Genomic DNA, 22,983 nt, shown 5'->3' on the forward strand with positions numbered 1-22,983 from the left:
ATGAATACATGTACATGTCCCCGCTTACATAGATAAACATATACCTGCATGCATACAAACCCACGCACCCAATCAGGCAAACTGATCAGTCAGTGAAATAAAGTAAATAAGTTTAAAGTAAATATACTCTCACAAAAACGTATACCCAAGTTTACGGTCATAAATCTTCACATACTGAGAAATGCTCAAAACAAAACAAAAAAAAAATTGAGAAACTTGTAGAAGTGATCAGTGATCAGATGAATTAAAGTAAAGTCTTAGTGAAAAAAACACACTTTACAAGTCAGAGTTGTCACTTGTGCCACAGAGCAAATTCAAATTAACAACTTGGGACCCTTTTATTATCACCCATAGTGAGATGAGATATATAACAGAAAAGGAAACATGTATGGGGGGGGGGGGGGGTCTAGGCCTAGCTGCTTGCATGTGTTCCTGGATCAGGAAAACTTGTATTGACAATAATAAACTATGTACACTTTAGTAGCTCAAAAAACAAAACAAAAACTAGTAAACACTTAGGGGGAAGAGGTGTATTAGGTCCATATTTTGAGATTGGTTGTAGTAGGATTTAATGAGGATATATAAGTGGTCCAAGGTGTCCAACAACTTTTAAACTTCTGTTGTTCAAGTCGTAAAATAAATGTGAGTTTTTCCATCACGAAAATAATTATGGATTACATCGATCCAGTTCTCAACCGTGGGGGGGTCTGTTGACATCCATTTTCTGGTGAGAGCTTTCTTGCTTGATATCAGTAGAATATTAAAGTATTTTTTGGAAAAGCCCTCAATGCTGTCTGGCTGCAGACCTAGATAGAGCGTTGCAAAATTTAACGGGATCGGCACTTTGAGCACCTTTTCCATAACGTTTTTAACTTGAATCCAGTAATTCTGGAGCAACGGGCATTGCCAGAATACATGGTAGTGGTTTGCCTTTTTCGCCCCACAAGACCTCCAACAGGATGTGTTTTTATTAACAACATTATTTTGTGTAGGCGTTTTAAAGAAACGTATCAAATTTTTCCATCCGAACTCTCTCCAGGACAGGAGAGAGTTCAGAATTTAATGTAAGATTTCCTTCCTTTTCCCACTTTTCCTTTACGTAACTCGTGTTGTCCCCATCCAGCTCATTCAGACCATTGTACAGCTTAGAAATGTTTCTAAGTCCTGGATCTGAGTCGTAGGCCTTTAAGAAAACCCTCAAAATGGCAGAATTCATCTAAATCATCCTTTCTTATTAATTTATCAGCATAATGTCTAAGTTGTAGAAACCTGTAAAAGTCTCTGTTTGTTAGGCCATGATGATCTTTAAGCTCCTGAAAACTCTTAAAGCTGCCGTTTATATGGAGATCGCTGAATTTTACCAGGCCGTTATCCGCCCATTTTTTGAATGTTGTGTCAGTCTTATTAGGTATGAAATTGGAATCATAGGCTATCCATCTCAACAGCTCGAATGGTCCCTTGGCTCGATGTACTGTCATCGCATGAAACCAGGGTTTAAGAGAAGACTTTATCCAGGGATTGGCCTCTTTTATGTGTTTAATTAAAGCACTGTCCCCAATAACAGCTTGCAGGGGAATATCACTCGATAACAGGCCTTCTATTTCTTTCCACGGTGCTTTGTAGGATGGATTACATATCTCAACCAGGGTTTTTAGTTGTGCAGCTCTATAGTAGTTTCTGATATTCGGGAGCGAAAGGCCACCTTTCTCCTTAGGTAACTGGAGGGTCTTGAACCTTACCCGAGGTTTCTTGCCCTGCCAAATAAACCTTGAAATAATTTTGTCAAGTTCTAGGAATTGTCCGTTTGGAGGTTCAGCTGGGATAGTTTGAAACAAATATAGAAGTCTAGGTAAAGTGTTAATTTTAATTGCTTCTACTCTTTGTGCTATACTCAGAAAGGGCAAAAGACCCCACCTCGACAGGTCCGATTTAATTTTGGATATTAAGGGGTCATCATTCAATGGTAAAAGTTTTTCCAAGTTTTTTGGGATGTTCACACCCAAGTATCTCATCGCTTCAGAGTCCCAGTTTATTTTAAATGTCTCTTTAATAGATTGATTAGAGATGTAGTTAAAAGTCAAAACTTGAGATTTGTGAGTATTTAGTTTATAACCAGATAAGGACCCATAATCTGTGAGGGTTGAGATTAATTCGGGGAAGGAGGTATTAGGGTGCCCTAAATAAATTAAAATATCATCTGCAAATAACGCAATTTTTTGTTCTCCCTGGCTCATCCTGATTCCGTGTATTTTCTCATTTAGTCTGATCCATTGACTTAAAGGTTCAATGAAGATCGCAAATAGAAGAGGGGACAGAGGGCATCCTTGCCTGCAACCTCGTTGTAATGCAAAGTTGTTTGATAGGGAAACATTAATTCTTATCTTCGCTGTTGGTCTGTCATATAATGCTTTAATTGTCATAACAAACTTTTCATGGAAATTGAACCCAAACAACACTATATACAAGAAAGACCAGTCTACAGAGTCAAATGCCTTTTCGGCATCTAATCCTAGTATTACAGCTTCTATATTACTACGCTTTATATGGTTAATTACATGCAGTGTACGTCTGATACTGTCCCGGGTTTGTCTCTGTCTAATAAATCCCGTCTGATCTAAGTTGATGATGTCTGGGAGTATTGTTTCTAGTCTCTTGGCTAGAATAGAGGCGAAGAGTTTGTGGTCCTGGTTTAAGACGCTAATTGGCCTGAAGTTAGAACATTCCAGCCTATCCTTCCCTTCTTTTGGTAATACAGCAATAACAGCCTCGCGCCAGGATGGAGGAATTTCACCCTCTTCAAGCACCCTTTTGAAGGTCCTTGATAATAGTGGTAATAAAGAATCTTTAAAGGTTTTGTACCACTCTGCACTGAATCAGAACCTGGCGATTTGCATGTTTTGAGTTTTGATATTGCATAGTCAAGCTCTTTTGCTGTTACTTTTGCTAACAGGGCTGCATTCTGGTCGTCTGTAATTGTAGGAAGTTTTAGTGAGTTAAGAAGGTTGTCTGTACTCATGTCTCCTTACTGCATTTTTTGGAGTAGAGGTTTTTATAGTATAATTCAAAACAGCTTTGGATTTCCTGAGTTTTGTGTTTTACTTGTTTCGTTATCGGATCTTTAATTTTAAATATAACTCTATCTGCTTGCTGTTTCTTTAGTTTGTAGGCCAAGCATTTGGTAGACTTACTACCAATTTAGTAGTATCTTTGTTTCAAAAATACCAATTTCTTCTGAATTACTTGTGAGTGTAGTTCATTTATTTGGTTTTTAACTTCTTTAATTTTGTGAGTAGTGTCCGGTTCAGTATTGTCTTTATTTTTTCTTTCTAGGTCAGTCAATTCTTTTTCCAAGTCAGTCAGTTTCTTTTGTCTGAGTTTCTTCAGGAGAGATGACATGGCAATAATTTTACCTCTCATAACTGCTTTACAGGCATCCCAAAGTATAATTGGGGAAACCTCCCCATTGTCATTTTCTTTTAGGTATGTCTGTATATCTCTTAGCAATTCTTGTTTAGTTGGTACTTGGGTTAGGGTTAGGGTTAGTATGCTTGCATTCAGTCTCCACAAAAAAACTGTTTGTTTTATTCTTAATGTCTAAGTCCATATACACAGGGCTATGGTCAGATAGATCCATTAATCCAATTTTACAATTACTTATTCTACCGATATCTTTATTAAACATTAAAAAAAAAAAATCCTGGAGTAGGATGAGTGGGGAGAAGAAAAGAAAGTGTAGTCCCTTGATGTAGGATTTAACTCCCTCCAAACATCACAAATTCCCATTTCTTTTAACAGCCCTCTCATTTCCCTACTAATTGAATTATTTGGATTACTGTTATTTCCTGAGGCATCTCTCATTGGATTCAGTCGTAGGTTGAAATCACCACCACAAATTATTATACCTTGTGCTTTTGCAATCATTAAATCAAATGTGTTTATAAAACTCCTATTTAGCCCCTGGAGGGGCGTATACATTTAGCAGAGTGAGCTCTTCACCATCTAATCTTCCAATAACCATATTAAATCTACCTTCTTTGTCTTTGATGTCAAAAAGTTTTTCAAAAGATAATTTTGCAGATATTAGTGTTGCTACACCTCTTCTGCGTCCTGACTTATACGATGATGATGACACCAGGTTGAAGCCCTGTCTGCTAAGTTTAGTATGTTCTTGATCTGTTAAGTGAGTTTCTTGTAAGTAAACTATTTCTGCTTTTTCTTTTCTCATTTTGTTAAAAATTTTGCTCCTTTTTACGGGATTGAGGACACCTTTTACATTGTAGGTAACTACTCTGACAGGTGTTGTTTGCTCAGCCATGTATTTCTGGTGTGCAGTTACAACACAGAACGTACCTTTCCCCCTTTGCTACTCGGACAGACACAAAACAAAAACACAACAGAACACAGAACAATAGAACGTTTAAATGTTTCGAATAAGAAAAATGAAACTTCAAGTACCGAGGTCTTATTTGTGACCCTAAAGGAGCCGTGATGGATTGACGGCTCAGAGGGATTTTCTCCGCTCCTCTCAGGTTGTGGAGAGCCCTCCTCTGTTGCTTCCATACAGTGCTTGCATACAGTCATTCGTTTAGCCTGCGTCAGAGACCCTTAAATGAACAGTGTCTTTGACAGGTCCCGGGGAAGCACCCATAAGTTTTTGCATTGCTATTTATTTCACTACATCACGATAGGAAAAAAGACAAGCCCATATACAGGCCAACGAAACATTTGTCAAAAAGGTTTTACCTCAATGTAGTGAAATTCCTCACACGCCGTGCATGGTCCCGTGTAAAAGTTTTTCTGAAAGCCTCCAGTTTCTTTTTACATCCCATTTGCGGAGTTTCTGCTGGTTTTTCTCCTCTCGATGCCCTAGATGTGTGCCACATTGAGGATTTAATCCTGTCGGACCAACTCGCAGGTGCTTTGAACACAGCCACCGGGAGTCCGCGTGTCCCCATATCCTTGGTGGCCTCAGCTGCGGAGTTGTACACACGCGTCTCCTCCTCATAGAATACTCTCATCCTAGCCGGGAACAGGGTTTGAAATCGAATCGAAATCTGGGGCATAGTCGTGGTCGAGTATCACCCTTCTCTCCTGATGCATAAACCCCTTTTTCTGCCAGGCCATCTTTAAAGTTTCCTCTTTAGTTTTGAAACTTGCAAACTTGACCACTATTGATCTTGGGGGGACTCTGGTGGCGGTTTTGGTCCCAGGGATCGGTGTGCTCTTTCGATCCTAAGATCTGTGGTGGCAGGAATTTCCAGCTTCTCTCTTAGCAAACCCTCTACGAATGTGATCATCGATGCCGAGTTATCCTCTGATCCTTCTGTTATGCCGTGCAGTCTAATGTTGTCCCGCCTGGCTCGACCCTCTTGGTCCGAGAGTCTGGCCTCCAGATTCTCTTGTACTTTTAGCATCTCCAAAACGGCTTCTTCAACTACTTGTATTTTGTCATCTGTTTCTGAGATTCGGAGTTTGGCATCGTCAATTCTCTTGTTAGTAGTTTTAATGTCTTCTTCTCTCTCTTCTCTCGGAGAGAGACCCCGTTTTCATGACGAAAGTCCCTCAGTTCCTGGAGTATGGTCTGCAGGTTAGCCATTTCGTTAGCTTGTTGCGGAGCTAGCCCCTCCTGCTTGTGGAGTTCGCCGTCACCTTCCTCGTCTGCAGAATTTTTGTTTGCTAGAGAGAACTGTTCTTTAGCATGCACGGCAGTTTTTCGTCTTCCCCCTCTCATATCCTCAACGCCTTATTCATATTTCGCGATTTTCAATCAATTTAAAGTGCAAAAAGACGCCGTTTTAGACGTAGGGTCAGGGAGCTCTGAAGTTAGGCTGTTACCCTCATGGCCGCTCCTACATGCTACCGCTCCAAATGTTTTAATACATTTTGGTTCTTTCCATAAGCAATGAGGAGATCCAGTCGTCCTCTCCTATTTTTAATCTACAGTAGTCTGATGGTGTCTCCTCATGTGTTTGAAGCGTTTATGAAACAAACTTCTCAGTCTTAACAGTGCCAACTCTCTCCCAGGGGAGCCTACCATCATTTATGCCTGCAGACACGGCTTTTGAGAATCTCCCGCTGTAACCAACCCTTTTTTTCCCTGTATTTCACAATGCACTGCCAATTCCCAAGTCATATATACCAGCCTTTCTTCGCAGCGTTCAGTTTTTCCTGCATCTTATAAACACCTCCAAATGTTCTCTCTGCCTCTCCAGTCGGCATCTTTTCGATTAACGAAAGTCAAGTCTCACTATCCCCTTTCTCCATCTTTCTCTCCTCCTTTAGACGAGGGTGACGAGGAGATGAGGATCACTCTTCTCCAGAGGAAACGCAACCAGCTGGCAGGCTACTGTAAGCTGGTCGTCTACGGCGTGCTGGACCTCAGCGCAGCCACCGATGTCTTCAAGCACTACAGCAAGGTTTGCGATAGAGGAAAGGGCTTTAAAGGATAGCTGAGTTTTATCAGTCTGGCATTAAATAAAGTGGAATATATAGAGGAACTGTAGTTTGTGTCGCCTCCAACAAGCCCAGAGCTGTTCCCTCCACACTGACCAGAACCCTGACTCTCTCTGAACGTGTGTGTGTGTGTAAAGTGAGCTGGTTGTAGTCTGATCTTTGGGGTAGTTCTGATGTGTGATGTGAGATCACTGTGGGGTCCCTACAAAGTGATTACACGTGTGAAGTGCAATGTGTTCAAGTAGGAAGTTTAGAGATTGTAAAATTAAGAGTTGTGTTGAAGCCTCGTCGCTTCAAGGATTTAATTGGGTTAAAACAGGAGGAATAAGAGAAGATGTGTAAGAGATCGGAGGAGGGTGAGCGTCTGAAAAGCAGCGAGGTGCTAAAGATGAGTCACAGGGAACTGTGGTTAAAAGCAGCTCGGATGACTAAAAGGAGATTTATTTTACACTTTTAGACATCGAGACAGCGCCTCGTTCATTACATGAACTAATGATCCTAACTTTAAGTCTTGTTCTGGTTTTCTGCAGTACTTCAAAGACTTTGGAGACATAATTAAAGAGACTGTGAGCAAGAGCAAACTCATCAGTCCCATCATGAGCGCCAAGACCGTCTGCCTGAGTCTGCAGCAGGTGTGCACCTCACCTACTCTGATCTGTCTGATAACTGTACAAGCACATGAAATGTCTTTAACTGCTCGTTTGTATAAATGTAATAAATGATGATGATAGCGATCTGCATGTTTTTCGATTGATCATAGTTACTTAATATTCACTAATTTTAAAACAGCTTTGAGGGGTGCCGCATAGCCTAGCGGGTATGCACCACACCCCATGTACAGAGGCAAAAGCCCTTGTCGCAGTGGCTGTGGGTTCAAATCCGACCTCTACCCTTTGCTGCATGTCATCCCCTGCTCTCTCCTCCCAACATTTCCTTTCTCCCTCTGTGTCCCTCTACTCTTTGCTCCTCCATGCGTGCCGTTCCTGGCTGCACATCCTCCGGTGAAGTTGACAGATTGTCTTGCGCTGGGTTTGGAGAAACAGGGTTGTGCAATCCTGTATATATGCTGCGCTCATTTCCCCCAAGATATGTTAACCAGTTTTGCCCGGAAAGCCCTGAAGCTTTGCCAAACGACTTCCTCTTGCACCCTGAGCGGTGTAAGGCAACAGTCAGGCTAGAGTTGCACCATTCAGCTCTGCTTTTGTCTCAACTTGAGGTTTCTTTTCAAACAAAGCAACACTCCACAAAGTTAATTTTCCAAACAGTATATCAACGTTTCCTTTGGAGGATTTTGACAGAACGAGGGAGAAAATATGTTAATAAGTGGCGCTGCTGTCTGCTCCTGAGGCTAGATATCCAGCATGCTTTGAGCAGCCAATCAGATGGTTGGAATACACTATGTATAGGGGGAGGTGGGATTTTGATTGGCATATGTCAATCAAAACGTGAGCTGTGACGCCCACACAGTCCTGAGAAATGATCCAAACGAGCAAAATAAGCTGATTAATTTCACTCCTGTGGATGCTTTAAGTCTAAGAAACGTCCGTATATATTTACACACTCGACACAATAAGAAGCATCTGATTTCCTGACAGTATTTTTTACCTTCCAGGAAACCAGGGGGGAACAGTCAGCCCTCACCTGTAGGATTGTTTACATTGCATCCATTTGGTGTAAAGTCATGTTTGTGTGCTCAGCTGTTCTCCGAGATGCTGACGGAGGACCACAGCAGGAGGGATCTCGGCGAGATTAGAGACTTGGCTAAGAGGCTCGCCATGAGCTTTGGCATTGATCTTCATCGTGTCCGCAAACCACTGGTGGCCCTGCACATGTAAGGAACACACCTGTCTCTGACAAACAATGACAGACGGGTTCCGTCTGATTAGCTTTGGATGCAGCCACAGCGCTGACTCTTCCTTTTCGTTTTTGTTCTTCCGTAATAATCCGCTAAGTAAGCATTTTTTTTGTTTGTTTTGTTCGTAGGGATGGCATACGTTTTGCATTTCGAGACCCGCAAGATGTGGAAGAGCAGCACCCGAATGTGACCTTCTTGGAAATTCTCAGCGAGTTTAGTTTCAAGTTGCTGCAGCAGGACCGCGCCCAGCTGTGAGAAACTCAAACACAGAGAACATGTTCAATATGGCTTTATGTGTTTAGTTGTTCTTTCACCTGAATCTCAGTACTTATTAAACAATATTTTATTCTCTGCTCATAAACAATGACCTCACCCAGAGCTACAACGACAAATTGATTAATTAATGGAAACATGATTTTTCTTCTAGTTCTTCAGAGATAAAAGCAGTGGTAGAGTCGGTCGTCTTTCAACCGGAAGGTCGGGGTTTGGAAAATCTTTATTGTACCCAAGTGTTAGATCCCCAGCTACTGCAGCCACATGTTCAATTTGTCCTTGGGCAAGACACTTAACCCCAAGTTGCTCCCACTGCTTCATCTGCGGTGTGTGAATGTGTATGAATGGATGAGTTAATACTGATGGACTCTTTACTCAGCAGCCTCTACCATCAGTGTGTGAATGTGTATGAATGGATGAGTTAATACGGATGGACTCTTCACTCAGCAGCCTCTACCATCAGTGTGTGAATGTGTATGAATGGATGAGTTAATACGGATGGACTCTTCACACAGCGGCCTCTACCATAAGTGTGTGAATGTGTAGGTGTGACCTGCGGTGTAAAAGCGCTTTGAGTAGTCTGAGGACTAGAACAGAAATATACAAGATCAAGTCCATTTACACTTTTAATCACCAGCTATTTTAATGTTGGTTTGATGAGTGTTTAAAAGAAAAGTGAGTCAAAATTCTGTGAATCGCACAAACTCTCTCTTCCACAGGACATCATGTTCATTCTGATCCTCTTAATGTTACTCTGCTTCATTTAGAATTAAATTATGAGCTGAATATTAACAAAGCTTTCTCTGTCTTTGTCCTTGCCTCTCTGCCACTGCACTGTCTCCTTCCAGGGTTGGGATTCTTCAATCTGAGTGTCCCGATGCTGCCCTCTCCTGGACGTCAGTCAAAATGTATCAGCGTTCCTTGGAGGGCCGCTCCTCTAAAGCTGTAGAGCAGGAGGAGGAAGGCGAGGGTGCGTCTTCACTCGATACTCCTGCCACTAAACGCAGGAGGATTGCTCCTCAGGGTGAGACAGACAGATGGTTACAGTGTGCTCCCCTGGCTTCCCTTCAGTTCTATTATCCACACACACATGCATACACTTATCCCTCTCATCTTACACTCAGCCTGTCCTGCCCCACCTCCTCCCTCGTCTCTACCTGCTTCTTTTTTTGACATTACCCAGCAGCAGTAAGTGTTGTAGATATCTCACGGGTCTGCTGTGAGCCTCGTTGATGACATGCAGCGTATCAAAGACACTGAGCGGGTGTCAGAGACTTTATACTACAACACGGATGCGAGGAGAGCGGCGAAAAAGGAGACTCTCCACTGGTTTTATTGATCCCGGATGGCGATCTTATGTGGATAGAGACTATAAAAAGGGTCAGCAAGTGAGGGAGACACCGTGCAGACAGTCGCCTCCGCTATTCACTGCACACCTGCCCTGAAACCGCCCACCTGGAGTGCTGCAAACACAGACGCAGGTCAACGTGCTTCAAACAATCGGGAGTAAAAGCATGAGAGTTTTACAAAAGTTAAAACAAAACAGATGAAAAGCTTGCATAAAGGTAAAATACTGAATATAAGACGCACTCTGTTTTTGAAGGTCCCCCAGAAAGAAAAAAGGTTTAAACTGTCTTTGTGTGTGATGATTTCTCTCGTGTTCAGTGAAGTCTACAACGTGCAGTGTGTGTACAGCTGTGTCGCTGTTTTAGTACCATCTGATTTTGCGATGTAGGGTTTGCACTCCTACCAGCTACAGTACGATATTTCAGCCTACGGTGAAAGGTTTGAAATACCGACAGCCCATGAGTCGCGCTGCCTAAAGACTGAGGAGTCTTTAATCAAAAGAGCGCTCCCCAGGTTTATTTACTCAACAATATGCCACGTTTACTTTACATGCATGAGGGAGGGAGAAAAGATGTGAAGTAGGAGCACAGCCTCGTCCTGCACAGCTTTCAATACACAATGAACGGGGATGAATTTTCAATCGTGTCATGTCGGGTTCAGTTTGTGATGGTGGCAGCTGAACTCTGGGTAATGACGCCGCGTGTGTCAGCATTTTATTCTGGTATCTTGGTCGCACCGGTGTCAAGACGCAGCCAACTTTTTCGAAGAAATAATAGGTATTAAAAGTGCGTCTTGTTTTGAGTAAACCTCTGCCTCTCATCAGTGTGACTTTGATCTCTTACAATGTTGAACCGTTGTTATCCTTCTGTCTCCTCCAGGTTCTGCGTCCAGCACAGTCAGAGGATCCTGGTTGGACAGCAGCAGCAGCCTGCCCCCCCCCATCCTCACCTCCACCGCCCAGAGACAACCAGCGAAGCAGCCCGCCTCCAGGAAGCCCAGAGCCACCGAGCCCGACGTCAGCAGCGGCTTAACTGAGCCCGAGTCTGAGGATGAGTTCTCTTCAGGGTAGGTGGAGCTTTTATCATCATGTCAGTGTGTCAGTATTTACCATCTCTTATTTGGAGTTATTCCTGCCAGTCGTGTGTCACATGCTGAAGGTTTCCACGGGTCAATTACTTTCTGTCCATTTCAAAGCCAACAACCGTCTGTGCACATGCTGCAGAAACATGATAGACCTTTTAGAGGTCCTGCTGTCATAGTTCTTTTCTGTTGAGAGATAAAGATGAATTTGTTGAAGGGGGGGGAGTAGCTTTAATAATATACCTTCTGCTGTTCAGCAGGTCTCACATGCTGAAGGTGAAGCCCACAAAAGGACGCCAGCTCTCCTCCAGCCAGACCGGCCCCTCTGTAGATCACCAAGACCTGGACTCCCACCTCACATTGTAAGACTGGTGGGGGGGCACAATGTTCACTACTCATGTGGAGGGTACGCACGTGATGTCAGGGTGGGCGGAGTCACTACACCGAGTGGCAGAAAGCTTGTACAGTCGAGCAGTAAACGTCTCTGTGGGCAGGACGGATCCTCAGGTAGAAACTTTAGGATTCCTAACGTTACGTTGGTGAAGCAGTGCAGTTACAGTAGCACAGACACATCGCAGAGCCTGCAAACATTCAGTCTGTGATGAATATAATCTGAACCCCCTTCATTCCTCCTCCTCCTTTTTTAACCATTTGTTTGTTTCTGGGAAAATGAAGAGCTTAAATATTATCAGATCAGTAGAAAGGGAAAAGAACGATGATAACTCAGCAGCTAAGTGTTTTACCTGGCTCCACCCCTTACTGCCCGAATGCAACCTGAGTGGGGAGAGATGCAAGGCAACAGGAGGCGCTCTGAAACAGTCAGAGGTCATCACACAGAAAGCTAAAGTAAATAAATCTCTGAAATATGGAAAACATCTAGATCTCTACACCCCGACTACAAAGTTTATTCAGCTTCACATCCATCACTGACAAACCGGGCTCCTGTGCGTCTTCATGCTCTGCTTTGACCCGCTTGAGGGGGCGCGGCCTGTTGGAGAAGTGACATCAATGCAAACCCTCTATTAATAACGCAACATTAAAAGAGCTTTGACGGCCATTAATATCTTTTTTTCTTTTGTGTGTCTGTGTGTCCGCCCCGCCCCCAGACTTTCTCTAATCGAGGATGAAGATGAAGAACAAGTCGAGATCGAAGGTTATGAAAGTGACTCTGACCAGGAGTCTGGATACACGCTGGTAAAGGAACAAAGTGCACGTGATGGTCATGACCTGTTAGACCAATTAATCACTCATTTACATCAGGTATACGGTTCAGTGTATCCCCTACCATTATATTAGGGGGGTGCCCCCTGCCCCCCTTGAAGGTCAAGTTAATTAAAAAATCTATCTATTATTATTATTTAGTTTTTAGATTTATTTTTGGGCTTTTTGTGCCTTTATCCTTTATTGTAAAGATGGGATAGTGGATAGAGTCGGAAAGAAGTCATTTAAGGATACCTTTCTGATAGAACAGGACAGCTGTCATTAAAAGTAACGCATGAACACCAAGTGTTTGTGTCGGCGTCCGTCTGCCCGCAACTCCCCACCTCCCCACCCCCCCCAAAGCTGTAAACCTAGGGGAAACACTGCGGTTTCTATGGTAACAGAGTCCAGTGTTTCCTGCTGGAACTCATCAGTTAATGTTTGATCGGACAGTGTGAGTGTCCCTAGTCTGTCTACAAACCCCCCAATGATGAGAAAAGTCCATCCTCTCCGTCTTCTGCCTGCTCCACTTTTCAGAAAATGTGTGCTCAAACAGGCCGTTTGGAGATTTTCCCTTCATGACATCACAAAGGGCAGTAGCCCCTCCCCCAGGTGGGTGACACTCCCACAGCTAGGTGTTTGTTCTGCCCTCTGAGTCATTTTTATTTTTATTTAACCAGTTAAATAACCCATTGAGATCAGGATCTCTTTCACAGGGTGACCTGGCCAAGAAGGCAGCAGCACATGTCATAAAAAGCATTTCATGATGAAGAGACAGTTTACAAACAATAAGTTAGGAGAGAACAACAATTTACAATGTGCAAATTGATGTACAGATAAAGTGCCGAATCTTGATCACGGATTACAATTCAGAAACACAGGCACTGTCCAACTGTCTCGCGTATTTTATCTTTTAAGACCAAAGGCTTCAAGCGAAATGAGCTCCGCCATTTTCAAGTCATTTTGGAGAAAGTTCTGTGCGGTGGGAGCAGCAAAACTAAACGCTCTTTTCCCGAGCTCCGTGCGGACACGAGACACAGACAGTGACGGTCTGCCTTCTCATCGTAAACAATAGGACATGGAGAGAGGAAGACCGAGAGGGGGCGTGGTCAGACACCGCTCATTTACATATTTAAAGGTACAGACACAGAAACAGCCTGTTCTGAGCAGGGCTGAAATAGAGGGGTTTATAGACATGATCAAATACAGGATCAGAGTGGATTTAGAACAAGAAACTTCACACACATGTTGAAGAGGAGCTCTGACACTTACTTAAACTGAAGAAGAAGAGGAGATTAAATGCTGCACGCCTTGAAAGATTCAACTTTTTAATCCTGTTTTTCTTCTGCAGCCCTCAACACGTTACACCCCAGCCAGCGTCCTGGATGAGCTCTTTGACTGAGGACACCAGAGACCTGGACCCACAGTTCTTTTTTACAACTCCGTCTCTACAAGATCACTGCGTCTTCGGTGGTTTCACTACGTTTGAGTTCTCCTAAAGCTGTCCGTCATTAGTTTTGTTTGGGGAGGAGAGATGAACCATTATGGTTTTTGTGTATAATTGTTTGTTTTGTTTATGTTTTGAAAATTAAATGTACCAAATATTCAAAGTTCTTTTCTGTGTACAGCAGAAAATAAAAGCCTCTCCTCCTGTGTTTTCATGTCGCTGTAGCACCGATGTTGACGGCACGTCATTTGGTACACTTGTTGAATAAAAGATGATTTATTGAGCTTAATGCTTCAAATGTTTTAAAACTAGTGTTGTAGTCAACCATGACATACCCGAGTCCAGAGTGCTCCGAGACAAGACCATAAAAAAATCATCTTGTGTGCAGGGGGCGTGTCCTTCACTTAGACCGTAACACCGGGGAGGTTGCGTCCGTAACCGGGTGATAAAAGTCAAACTACAAATGAATTGGAGTTCTTTGTTCTTTTAGAAAGAGGAGTTTTCCTTCTGATCTCAGTCATGACGTGGAGAAATAGCCTCTGAGTGGTGGTCTTTAAAATCCAGAGTCCGCCCTACCAGACTAGAATCGCCAGTGGGCGCTGCTTGTCAACAGGAAAGGCAGGCAACTGCTTGGGGCCCCAGTCCAATAGTAGACCCCCAAGGGTTGACAAGCTTTAAAACAGCAGTGGCACAAAATGTGCAAAGTTTGCAATGACAGTAAGAAACCCCCTTAAGTAGCCCCCATCTGACAACACTCACTCATATGATAGTAAATGACTGAATGATGCTTGTCTAGCCATAATTATTGGGGAGACATAACAAAACAAAAATATGTTGTTGATGTCAGATGCTTTTTAGAGGACCCCCCTGTAAATTTCAGACTGGAGATGACCTCCACTACCCACTTAAACCACTGGAACAGGTTTTATAAAAGTCGTTTCAGATCTGAGTTTCAGAGTAAGGACATAGAAAATAAAATAAACAATAGTGAGCAAAGTGTGATAAAATAATATATATTATTTCACAATTATCACAAATACTTCCATCGCCAACATTAACACAAACACGAGTTAATATGTGCGCTTTTTGGGGCGTCCGGGGTTCCGTACTTATAATTTTCCACTGATAAATGTGGGAATATTTAGTATTTTCACAGTTTATTTATGTTATTGTGTAAACATTGTTTTTGCTTTAGGGGATCAAATAAGTGTTCGCAAGTTTATAAAACTTCTCATTAAACCTAAAAAGTGAAATTAAACATGTAAATGATCGTCGCGTGGGAGTTTCCTTCGTCACTCAGCTGAATGAAATCCTATCGCTGCCTTTCGCGCCAATTCTGACTAACAGGGCGGAAGTTTGAGGAGTCACGTGACGCTCAATGGCCCCACAAGTTTCGCGCCACAACAAAGTCCCGCCTCTATCTGATGTGAGAAGCGACCTGATTGGCTGGTGTAGACGTCAGACTCGCGCCACTTCTTTGCAGCGCGATTTGAGAGAGAAGCACGAGCTGTTCTCCGGTGAAACGTTAAACCGTGAATTTAAAGTGCGTGGATATTTCCCGGTGAAACGTTAAAACCGTGAATTTAAAGTGCGTGGATATTTCCCGGTGAAACTAAAAGTGTAACTTGACGTGAGCAGCTATGGCTCGTAAGGATTACGCAGCAGAGAAAGGTACGGGTCCACTTTTTACAAAAGAGGTGTTATGTCGAGTGGTGTTCGTGCTCCAGAGATTTCAGAACAATAATCTCCTAACAGGTAATTCTCCCAGTAGAGAATCACGTTTAAACAACTCCAGTCGCCTCACCTGCCCTTACAGGTAACATGGAGCATGTTATGAAACTATACTTTTATTTAAGGTTTTAGTGGAACCATGTCTCTGTAGACATGTAATGCTGCACAGAACCGCATGGTAGCATTATTCGACATAACACCGGAGCAACAGGTTACCCACATTTCTGAGCTTTAAACTTTAAACGAGTTTTCTCTTAAATACGTTTGTGTATTCTTGCTAGTGTGCTTTTGATTGCACTTGATCTAAATCGAGCTTATCTAATTTAAAATAATATTCTTTATTGTGTTTTAGTTAATCGTCCATGCTCTCCGTTTACCTCCACTAAATGCTCTTTTTGTTTTACGATCTTACTTTGCGCGTATTTTAGTTAATTTCGTTCTCAAAACGTTTCCTGAACTTTGGTAGAACTTGTTGGGATCCAGATGGGTTCAGCAGCTTGTGACTGCTCAATGACCCGGATGTGTCCGTTTAAACAAAGGAGCAGGCGCGACCACATGTCTTAGAGGAATAATGTCACTGTTACTATATAAATACATTACTTTTAATAAGGTGCACGGTTTTCTCTTTAAGTTAAATAAAATTATTTTATGGAGATTTCTTCAACAGCTGCATTTCTTCAAATGAAGGTTTTATTTTGAAAATGACTTCCTGGACCTGTAACCACATACAAGGAAAAAAAACAATAACTGGTGTATACAGATAAACATAATCAAGCTCTACAGTCTATAAACAAGCATCACATTTAGTATAGGGCATTAAAAATGATATTTTTACACATTTAATGATCTAGTAAAATACATGTAGTCATTACATACAGGGCCTCTGTCCACGGCTAAGCAGCACTCTTTGTCTGTGAGGAAATAAAAACATGACACTGAAACAGAAGAGCCAGGTGCTCCCATAGGGTGCTCCCATAGGGTGCTCCTCATGTTTGGTTCGTGTATGGGTTTAAGATCCACAGTGTGTTGATTATAATCTTTTCTATGAACAAGTTTAAAAAGTATATTATAGTTCCCCTCCTTCTCTTAAAGCAGCCAACTGACACCTAGTGTTTAAAATGTGTACTGCAGCCCACATTCAAAATATTGGAGTCAGTGTTTATCCAGCTCTGTCTGTAAACTGTTCTAACCTCTCTCCAATATTGATCCTAGTTTGAGCACGTTTCTCATTAGAAACATACTTTGTCATCACAGATGTGACATTTAGTTTTCAAACACTTTGGTGGGGTGCATTTCTCGGTCTAACACCTGTGTTATATATATATATATGTGTGTGTGTATAGGCTGGGTTATATATGTTACAGCTCAGTAAAAGGACGGCGGCCTTTCTTTAACTCTCCATCTCTGTTTTCTTAACTAATAACTTTGTTTAAACCTTTTTACTAAACGTTAAATATGACCGGACACGGCTTAACGTCGACAGAAATAATCAACCGCTACGTGATGACGTTTAAACGTCAACGTCTCCACCGTCGGAAATCATCGACCGTTGAGTGATTATTACATTAAAATAAATCGAAACATCGTTGACTTTAGAAAGAGCTAACGTGAGCAAGATGGCTGCCCGCGTTGTTGTAAACAGCAGAGGATTATTTTTTTTTAAAAAGCGGAGGGATCTGAAAGTAACGCGGAACACTCGCGGAGGGATCTGAAAGTGACGAGGCACAAAGCCATGTGCTGCTTTGTTTACAAAAACATGGTTTAAACAGAGACAGGAGAGCTGAGGCGTTTCTTCTTCGGCGTCAAAGTAAGTTAACTTTTTAAACAGCTCGGACTAGTCTCACTTCTTGTTGTATTAAAATCCATAATGAGGATAGTTCTGACTCTCTGAAGTGAAATAAAAATAAAAGATGGACACTGAAGTGATCTGCTGCGTAACGGCGGTTTCTTCTTCTCTTTCTAAACTTGTAAACATGGAGAGGCTTCATGGAGCATCACAGGGTGAGGCTGCAGTGAGGTGCCATGTTACTCAACAAACAGATCTGCTCCTGTTGTTGATGAACATTCAACAGCTTTTAAACTCTCCCTTACACATGAGTGATAAACACAAAGATAAATCAGATCCTTACACTGCACACAGTGTGGACATTAATACTGTCACCGGGTGTTTCCTGCTGGTGGTCTACATTTACATAAAGACTGATTATTACTTCATTTCTAACAGTGGAAAGTATCAATTCTATTCTATAGGCTTTATTATCACCACAAAATATACACTACACAATATAGTCATTTAAACAATGAAGAAAATCACGCTTGCATAAAATAACATGAAAATTATCGACACGTTTGCAATCAGGTCTGCCTGGCGCTGTGTCAACCTTGAGGTCCCGACCCCAAACAGGGTCGCATGGAATTCAATTGAGGTCCCCTGAAATGTCTTATAATCAGAATCAAATAGATCGGAGCATTCTGCCTTTATTTTAAGCTACGTGATATTATCCAGTTCCACATGTGCTGCATGCTAAAACTAACAAACTTTCAGATTCTCTTCCTCTCTCGCCCAGGTGTCGCACGTCCAGCCTGGTTAATACACGCTCACCTGGCTGTACACGCCGTACACACCGTACACATCTCACCCCGGCCTCAATGTGTCTGAAACTAAAGTTTATTTCAATCAGTGTGAGATATTAGCAGTAAGCTTGTTTTGGATGTCTGCAGTCTCCACAGATCACCCGGTTCATGTAAACACGCTTTACCTCGTGTCACCTGTTAATATGTTCTCATGTTTATTATCTCAGAGCGTGAGCGGACCTGTCAGCTGATTCTAATGTATTCAGGCGTTGAATAGTTTGGTGGTTATGTCGTGCACCCCCGTGTACGGAGGCTGTAGTCCACATTACAGCCGCCGAGGGTTCGAATCCTTGTGTCTCCGGTGTACGACCTGCGTGTGTTTCTGCAGTGAAATCATGTTGACTCTGTTCTTTGTTTCTTTTCTTTAACAGACAAATGCAAAAGATTCCTGCAGGAGTTTTACTCTGAGGACGACAACGGGAAGAAGGCGTTTAAATACGGAGCTCAGCTTGTAAGTAGGACGAGAAAACGGTTTGTGTTCACAGCTGGAGCTGAAACTTTAACGTTTACACCTTGAAGACTTTATTGTTTACACCTTGAAGACTTTATTGTTTACACCTTGAAGACTTTAACGTTTACACCTTGAAGACTTTAACGTTTACACCTTGAAGACTTTAATGTTTACACCTTGAAGACTTTAATGTTTACACCTTGAAGACTTTAACGTTTACACCTTGAAGACTTTAATGTTTACACCTTGAAGACTTTACACCTTGAATACTTTAACGTTTACACCTTGAAGACTTTAACGTTTACACCTTGAAGACTTTAACGTTTACACCTTGAAGACTTTATTGTTTACACCTTGAAGACTTTATTGTTTACACCTTGAAGACTTTAACGTTTACACCTTGAAGACTTTAACGTTTACACCTTGAAGACTTTAACGTTTACACCTTGAAGACTTTAACGTTTACACCTTGAAGACTTTAAAAGTTTACACCTTGAAGACTTTATTGTTTACACCTTGAAGACTTTAACGTTTACACCTTGAAGACTTTAACGTTTACACCTTGAAGACTTTATTGTTTACACCTTGAAGACTTTAAAAGTTTACACCTTGAAGACTTTATTGTTTACACCTTGAAGACTTTAACGTTTCGTGAAGGCTCTTAAACGCCCATTGGTTTTACAAATAGTACTTCCTGTTTCTCGCCGTTTCGAGGTGATGCGTTCGCTCGTCTTTGTAAAGTTGTCCAAACCGCCGCCGTCGTCTCTGTGATTGAAATGACTCGTCCCCTGATTTGTCTGCAGGTGGCGCTCGCCCACAGGGAGCAGGTGTCCATCTGTGTGGATTTGGATGATGTCGCCGAGGAGGATCCCGATCTGGTGGAGAGCGTCTGTGAGAACGCAAAGCGCTACACGGGTCTGTTCGCCGACGCCATCCACGAGCTGCTACCAGAATACAAAGAAAGAGACGTACGTTCCCGACCTTTAACCTTTATTCATGTCGCTGTATGTACCACTAACCCAACGAGCAGAGAGCGTTTGAATCTGCACGCACAGCGCCCGGCGTCCTTCTGTTGTCACTTCAACTTAAACATCAACTTTTCACAACGGCGCTGTGACGTCACTGGCGCTCTATTCAACAAGCCAATCGTAGCAGAGCGATCGAGTACCAACTTCCTCCTCGCTCCGTTTCTGATCGGAGCCGGGATAATGAGGTCGTCATTTTTATCACGCTCATCATTTGAGTTTGAGTCTGACGCTCATAGCAGAGCAGCGGCTGTTGTCATGGAGACGAGACACGTGCAGCGCTTTTAATCACAGTGCACGAGCACCTGGTTGTCTATATGTCAGCTCTGTGATTGGCTGGTTGTCTGTCTCTACGTGTCAGCTCTGTGATTGGCTGGTTGTCTGTCTCTATATGTCAGCTCTGTGATTGGCTGGTTGTCTGTCTCTATATGTCTGCTCTGTGATTGGCTGGTTGTCTGTCTCTATATGTCAGCTCTGTGATTGGCTGGTTGTCTGTCTCTACATGTCTGCTCTGTGATTGGCTGGTTGTCTGTCTCTATATGTCTGCTCTGTGATTGGCTGGTTGTCTGTCTCTATATGTCTGCTTTGTGATTGGCTGGTTGTCTGTCTCTATATGTCTGCTCTGTGATTGGCTGGTTGTCTGTCTCTATATGTCAGCTCTGTAATTGGCTGGTTGTCTGTCTCTACATGTCTGCTCTGTGATTGGCTGGTTGTCTGTCTCTATATGTCAGCTCTGTGATTGGCTGGTTGTCTGTCTCTATATGTCTGCTCTGTGATTGGCTGGTTGTCTGTCTCTATATGTCTGCTCTGTGATTGGCTGGTTGTCTGTCTCTGTGTCAGCTCTGTGATTGGCTGGTTGTCTGTCTCTATATGTCTGCTCTGTGATTGGCTGGTTGTCTGTCTCTATATGTCAGCTCTGTGATTGGCTGGTTGTCTGTCTCTATATGTCAGCTCTGTGATTGGCTGGTTGTCTGTCTCTATGTGTCAGCTCTGTGATTGGCTGGTTGTCTGTCTCTATATGTCTGCTCTGTGATTGGCTGGTTGTCTGTCTCTATGTGTCAGCTCTGTGATTGGCTGGTTGTCTGTCTCTATATGTCAGCTCTGTGATTGGCTGGTTGTCTGTCTCTATATGTCTGCTCTGTGATTGGCTGGTTGTCTGTCTCTGTGTCAGCTCTGTGATTGGCTGGTTGTCTGTCTCTACATGTCAGCTCTGTGATTGGCTGGTTGTCTGTCTCTATGTGTCAGCTCTGTGATTGGCTGGTTGTCTGTCTCTATATGTCAGCTCTGTGATTGGCTGGTTGTCTGTCTCTATATGTCTGCTCTGTGATTGGCTGGTTGTCTGTCTCTGTGTCAGCTCTGTGATTGGCTGGTTGTCTGTCTCTACATGTCAGCTCTGTGATTGGCTGGTTGTCTGTCTCTATATGTCAGCTCTGTGATTGGCTGGTTGTCTGTCTCTATATGTCAGCTCTGTGATTGGCTGGTTGTCTGTCTCTACATGTCTGCTCTGTGATTGGCTGGTTGTCTGTCTCTACATGTCAGCTCTGTGATTGGCTGGTTGTCTGTCTCTGTGATTGGCTGGTTGTCTGTCTCTGTGATTGGCTGGTTGTCTGTCTCTGTCAGCTCTGTGATTGGCTGGTTGTCTGTCTCTGTGTCTGCTCTGTGATTGGCTGGTTGTCTGTCTCTACATGTCAGCTCTGTGATTGGCTGGTCCAGGGTGTAACCCCACCTCTCGCCCAATGACACGATCAGGAAAAGCAGTATAAATATTGATTGGATGGATTGAAAGATGAGAGCGCCATCAGTAACGCTTTGTTTCCTTTCTCAGATCGTGGCGAAGGATTCTTTGGACGTGTACATCGAGCACAGGCTGATGATGGAGCAGAGGGGTCGCGACCCCGCAGACACCAGAGATGCTCGCAACCAATACCCGCCTGAGCTCATGAGGAGATTGTAAGTGGAGTCAGATTGTTGTGTTATTAAAAGCTTCAGCGCTGTCCTCACGCTCCTCGCCTTGCGTCCACAGCGAGCTTTACTTCAAGCCGCCCAGCACCACCAAACCCAAAGTGGTGCGTGACGTGCGAGCAGACAGCATCGGGAATCTGGTGACGGTTCGAGGAATAGTGACCCGGGCCACTGAGGTCAAACCCATGATGGCGGTTGCTACGTACACGTGTGACCAGTGCGGTGCGGAGACCTACCAACCAGTAAGACCGGATCAAACCGCTTTGACCCTGAAGGAACCCGTTTATCACCTGCCCCTCTTACAGTCCTCTTTGTGGTCCTGTAGATCCAGTCCCCCTCCTTCATGCCCCTCATCATGTGTCCCAGCCAAGACTGCGTCACCAACAAGTCCGGAGGTCGCCTCTACCTGCAGACCCGAGGCTCCAAGTTCGTCAAGTTCCAGGAGCTGCGAATCCAGGAACACGTGAGGAAGCCTTTCTAACTCTATGACCTTTGACCTCTACGACTGTCTCTCCTCACGACCTCCTTCTGTCGCCCTGCAGAGCGACCAGGTGCCCGTTGGAAACATCCCACGGAGCATGTCGGTGTACGCCCGCGGCGAGAACACGCGGCTGGCCCAGCCCGGTGACCACGTGGCCATCACCGGGGTCTTCCTCCCTCTGCTGCGCTCAGGATTCTCACAGGCCGTTCAGGTCAGTCACAAAGCTTTAATTTCCCATGATTCATCCGGTCTTTGAATGCATCATCTAAATGTTGTCGTGCTGCCTTCAGGGTCTTCTGTCTGAAACGTACCTCGAGGCTCACAGCATCACGCTCATGAACAAGTCGGAGGACGACGAGCTCGGCAACGACGACCTGAGTGACGACGAGCTGCGCAGCATCACAGGTGTGACTTCCTGTTGGCGTTTATTTACCTGTGACGACACTGACCGTGTTCACACCTGAGCGTCCCGGCTCTGGTTTTATGTAAACATCAGGTGTGACTTCAGAAACCAGGATGAACTCTGAAAGAGAACAGGAAGCTGTTGCGACTTCCTGCGCCTCCTCATCCGAGAGACGTTTTAGAAAAACAAACATGGCGGCAGTAACGGGAGTGTCTAACTTGGGTGATGTGAGGTGGATCTGTTGGCCACGCCTCCTTCTCGTGTTTCTACATTTAGATGATGTGATTTTGTTTTTCTCGTCTGTCGCAGAAGAAGGATTTTACGAGAAGCTCGCCGGCTCCATAGCGCCCGAGATCTACGGGCATGAAGACGTGAAGAAGGCTCTGCTCCTGCTGCTGGTTGGCGGCGTGGAACAGGCGCCCAAAGGCATGAAGATCAGAGGTGAGCGCCGACTTTAACGAATGTCCCGCTGACGGAGGCGTGAGCACGCCGACTTGTAACTTCCTGTTTGGTCTTTAAGGAAACATCAACATCTGTCTGATGGGAGACCCGGGAGTCGCCAAGTCGCAGCTGCTGTCCTACATCGACCGCCTGGCGCCTCGCAGTGAGTGGGCGTGTTTTAACCTTTGATGTGCGACGCT

The 22,983-nt window shown here is 43.7% G+C and overlaps 2 protein-coding genes across 3 annotated transcripts in view; both read left to right on the forward strand.

Annotated features, from left to right (window-relative positions):
• LOC132981558 (cohesin subunit SA-1) overlaps positions 1-13,938 on the forward strand; it is a 34,782-nt gene extending 20,844 nt beyond the window's left edge. The window contains exons 24-32 of the mRNA XM_061047484.1: positions 6,283-6,416; positions 6,984-7,085; positions 8,151-8,284; positions 8,437-8,559; positions 9,430-9,605; positions 10,807-10,993; positions 11,269-11,370; positions 12,115-12,202; positions 13,560-13,938. Of these exons, the coding sequence (XP_060903467.1) occupies positions 6,283-6,416; positions 6,984-7,085; positions 8,151-8,284; positions 8,437-8,559; positions 9,430-9,605; positions 10,807-10,993; positions 11,269-11,370; positions 12,115-12,202; positions 13,560-13,610 (1,097 nt within the window). The 3' untranslated portion in view covers positions 13,611-13,938. The remainder of the gene's footprint in view (positions 1-6,282; positions 6,417-6,983; positions 7,086-8,150; positions 8,285-8,436; positions 8,560-9,429; positions 9,606-10,806; positions 10,994-11,268; positions 11,371-12,114; positions 12,203-13,559) is intronic.
• A 1,162-nt stretch (positions 13,939-15,100) lies between these two features.
• Positions 15,101-22,983, forward strand: part of mcm7 (minichromosome maintenance complex component 7) — a 21,163-nt gene continuing 13,280 nt past the window's right edge. The window contains exons 1-10 of one of the 2 annotated variants that reach the window (XM_061047486.1): positions 15,101-15,326; positions 18,392-18,471; positions 19,275-19,439; positions 21,322-21,446; positions 21,520-21,700; positions 21,784-21,921; positions 22,001-22,150; positions 22,230-22,344; positions 22,652-22,783; positions 22,863-22,946. In XM_061047486.1, the coding sequence (XP_060903469.1) occupies positions 15,296-15,326; positions 18,392-18,471; positions 19,275-19,439; positions 21,322-21,446; positions 21,520-21,700; positions 21,784-21,921; positions 22,001-22,150; positions 22,230-22,344; positions 22,652-22,783; positions 22,863-22,946 (1,201 nt within the window). In that variant the 5' untranslated portion in view covers positions 15,101-15,295. Of the gene's footprint in view, positions 15,327-17,094; positions 17,194-18,391; positions 18,472-19,274; positions 19,440-21,321; positions 21,447-21,519; positions 21,701-21,783; positions 21,922-22,000; positions 22,151-22,229; positions 22,345-22,651; positions 22,784-22,862; positions 22,947-22,983 lie in introns of those variants that run through there. The other variant, XM_061047487.1, reaches the window with a different exon arrangement.

This window comes from Labrus mixtus, chromosome 10, assembly GCF_963584025.1.
Source record: "Labrus mixtus chromosome 10, fLabMix1.1, whole genome shotgun sequence".
NCBI lineage: Eukaryota > Metazoa > Chordata > Actinopteri > Labriformes > Labridae > Labrus > Labrus mixtus.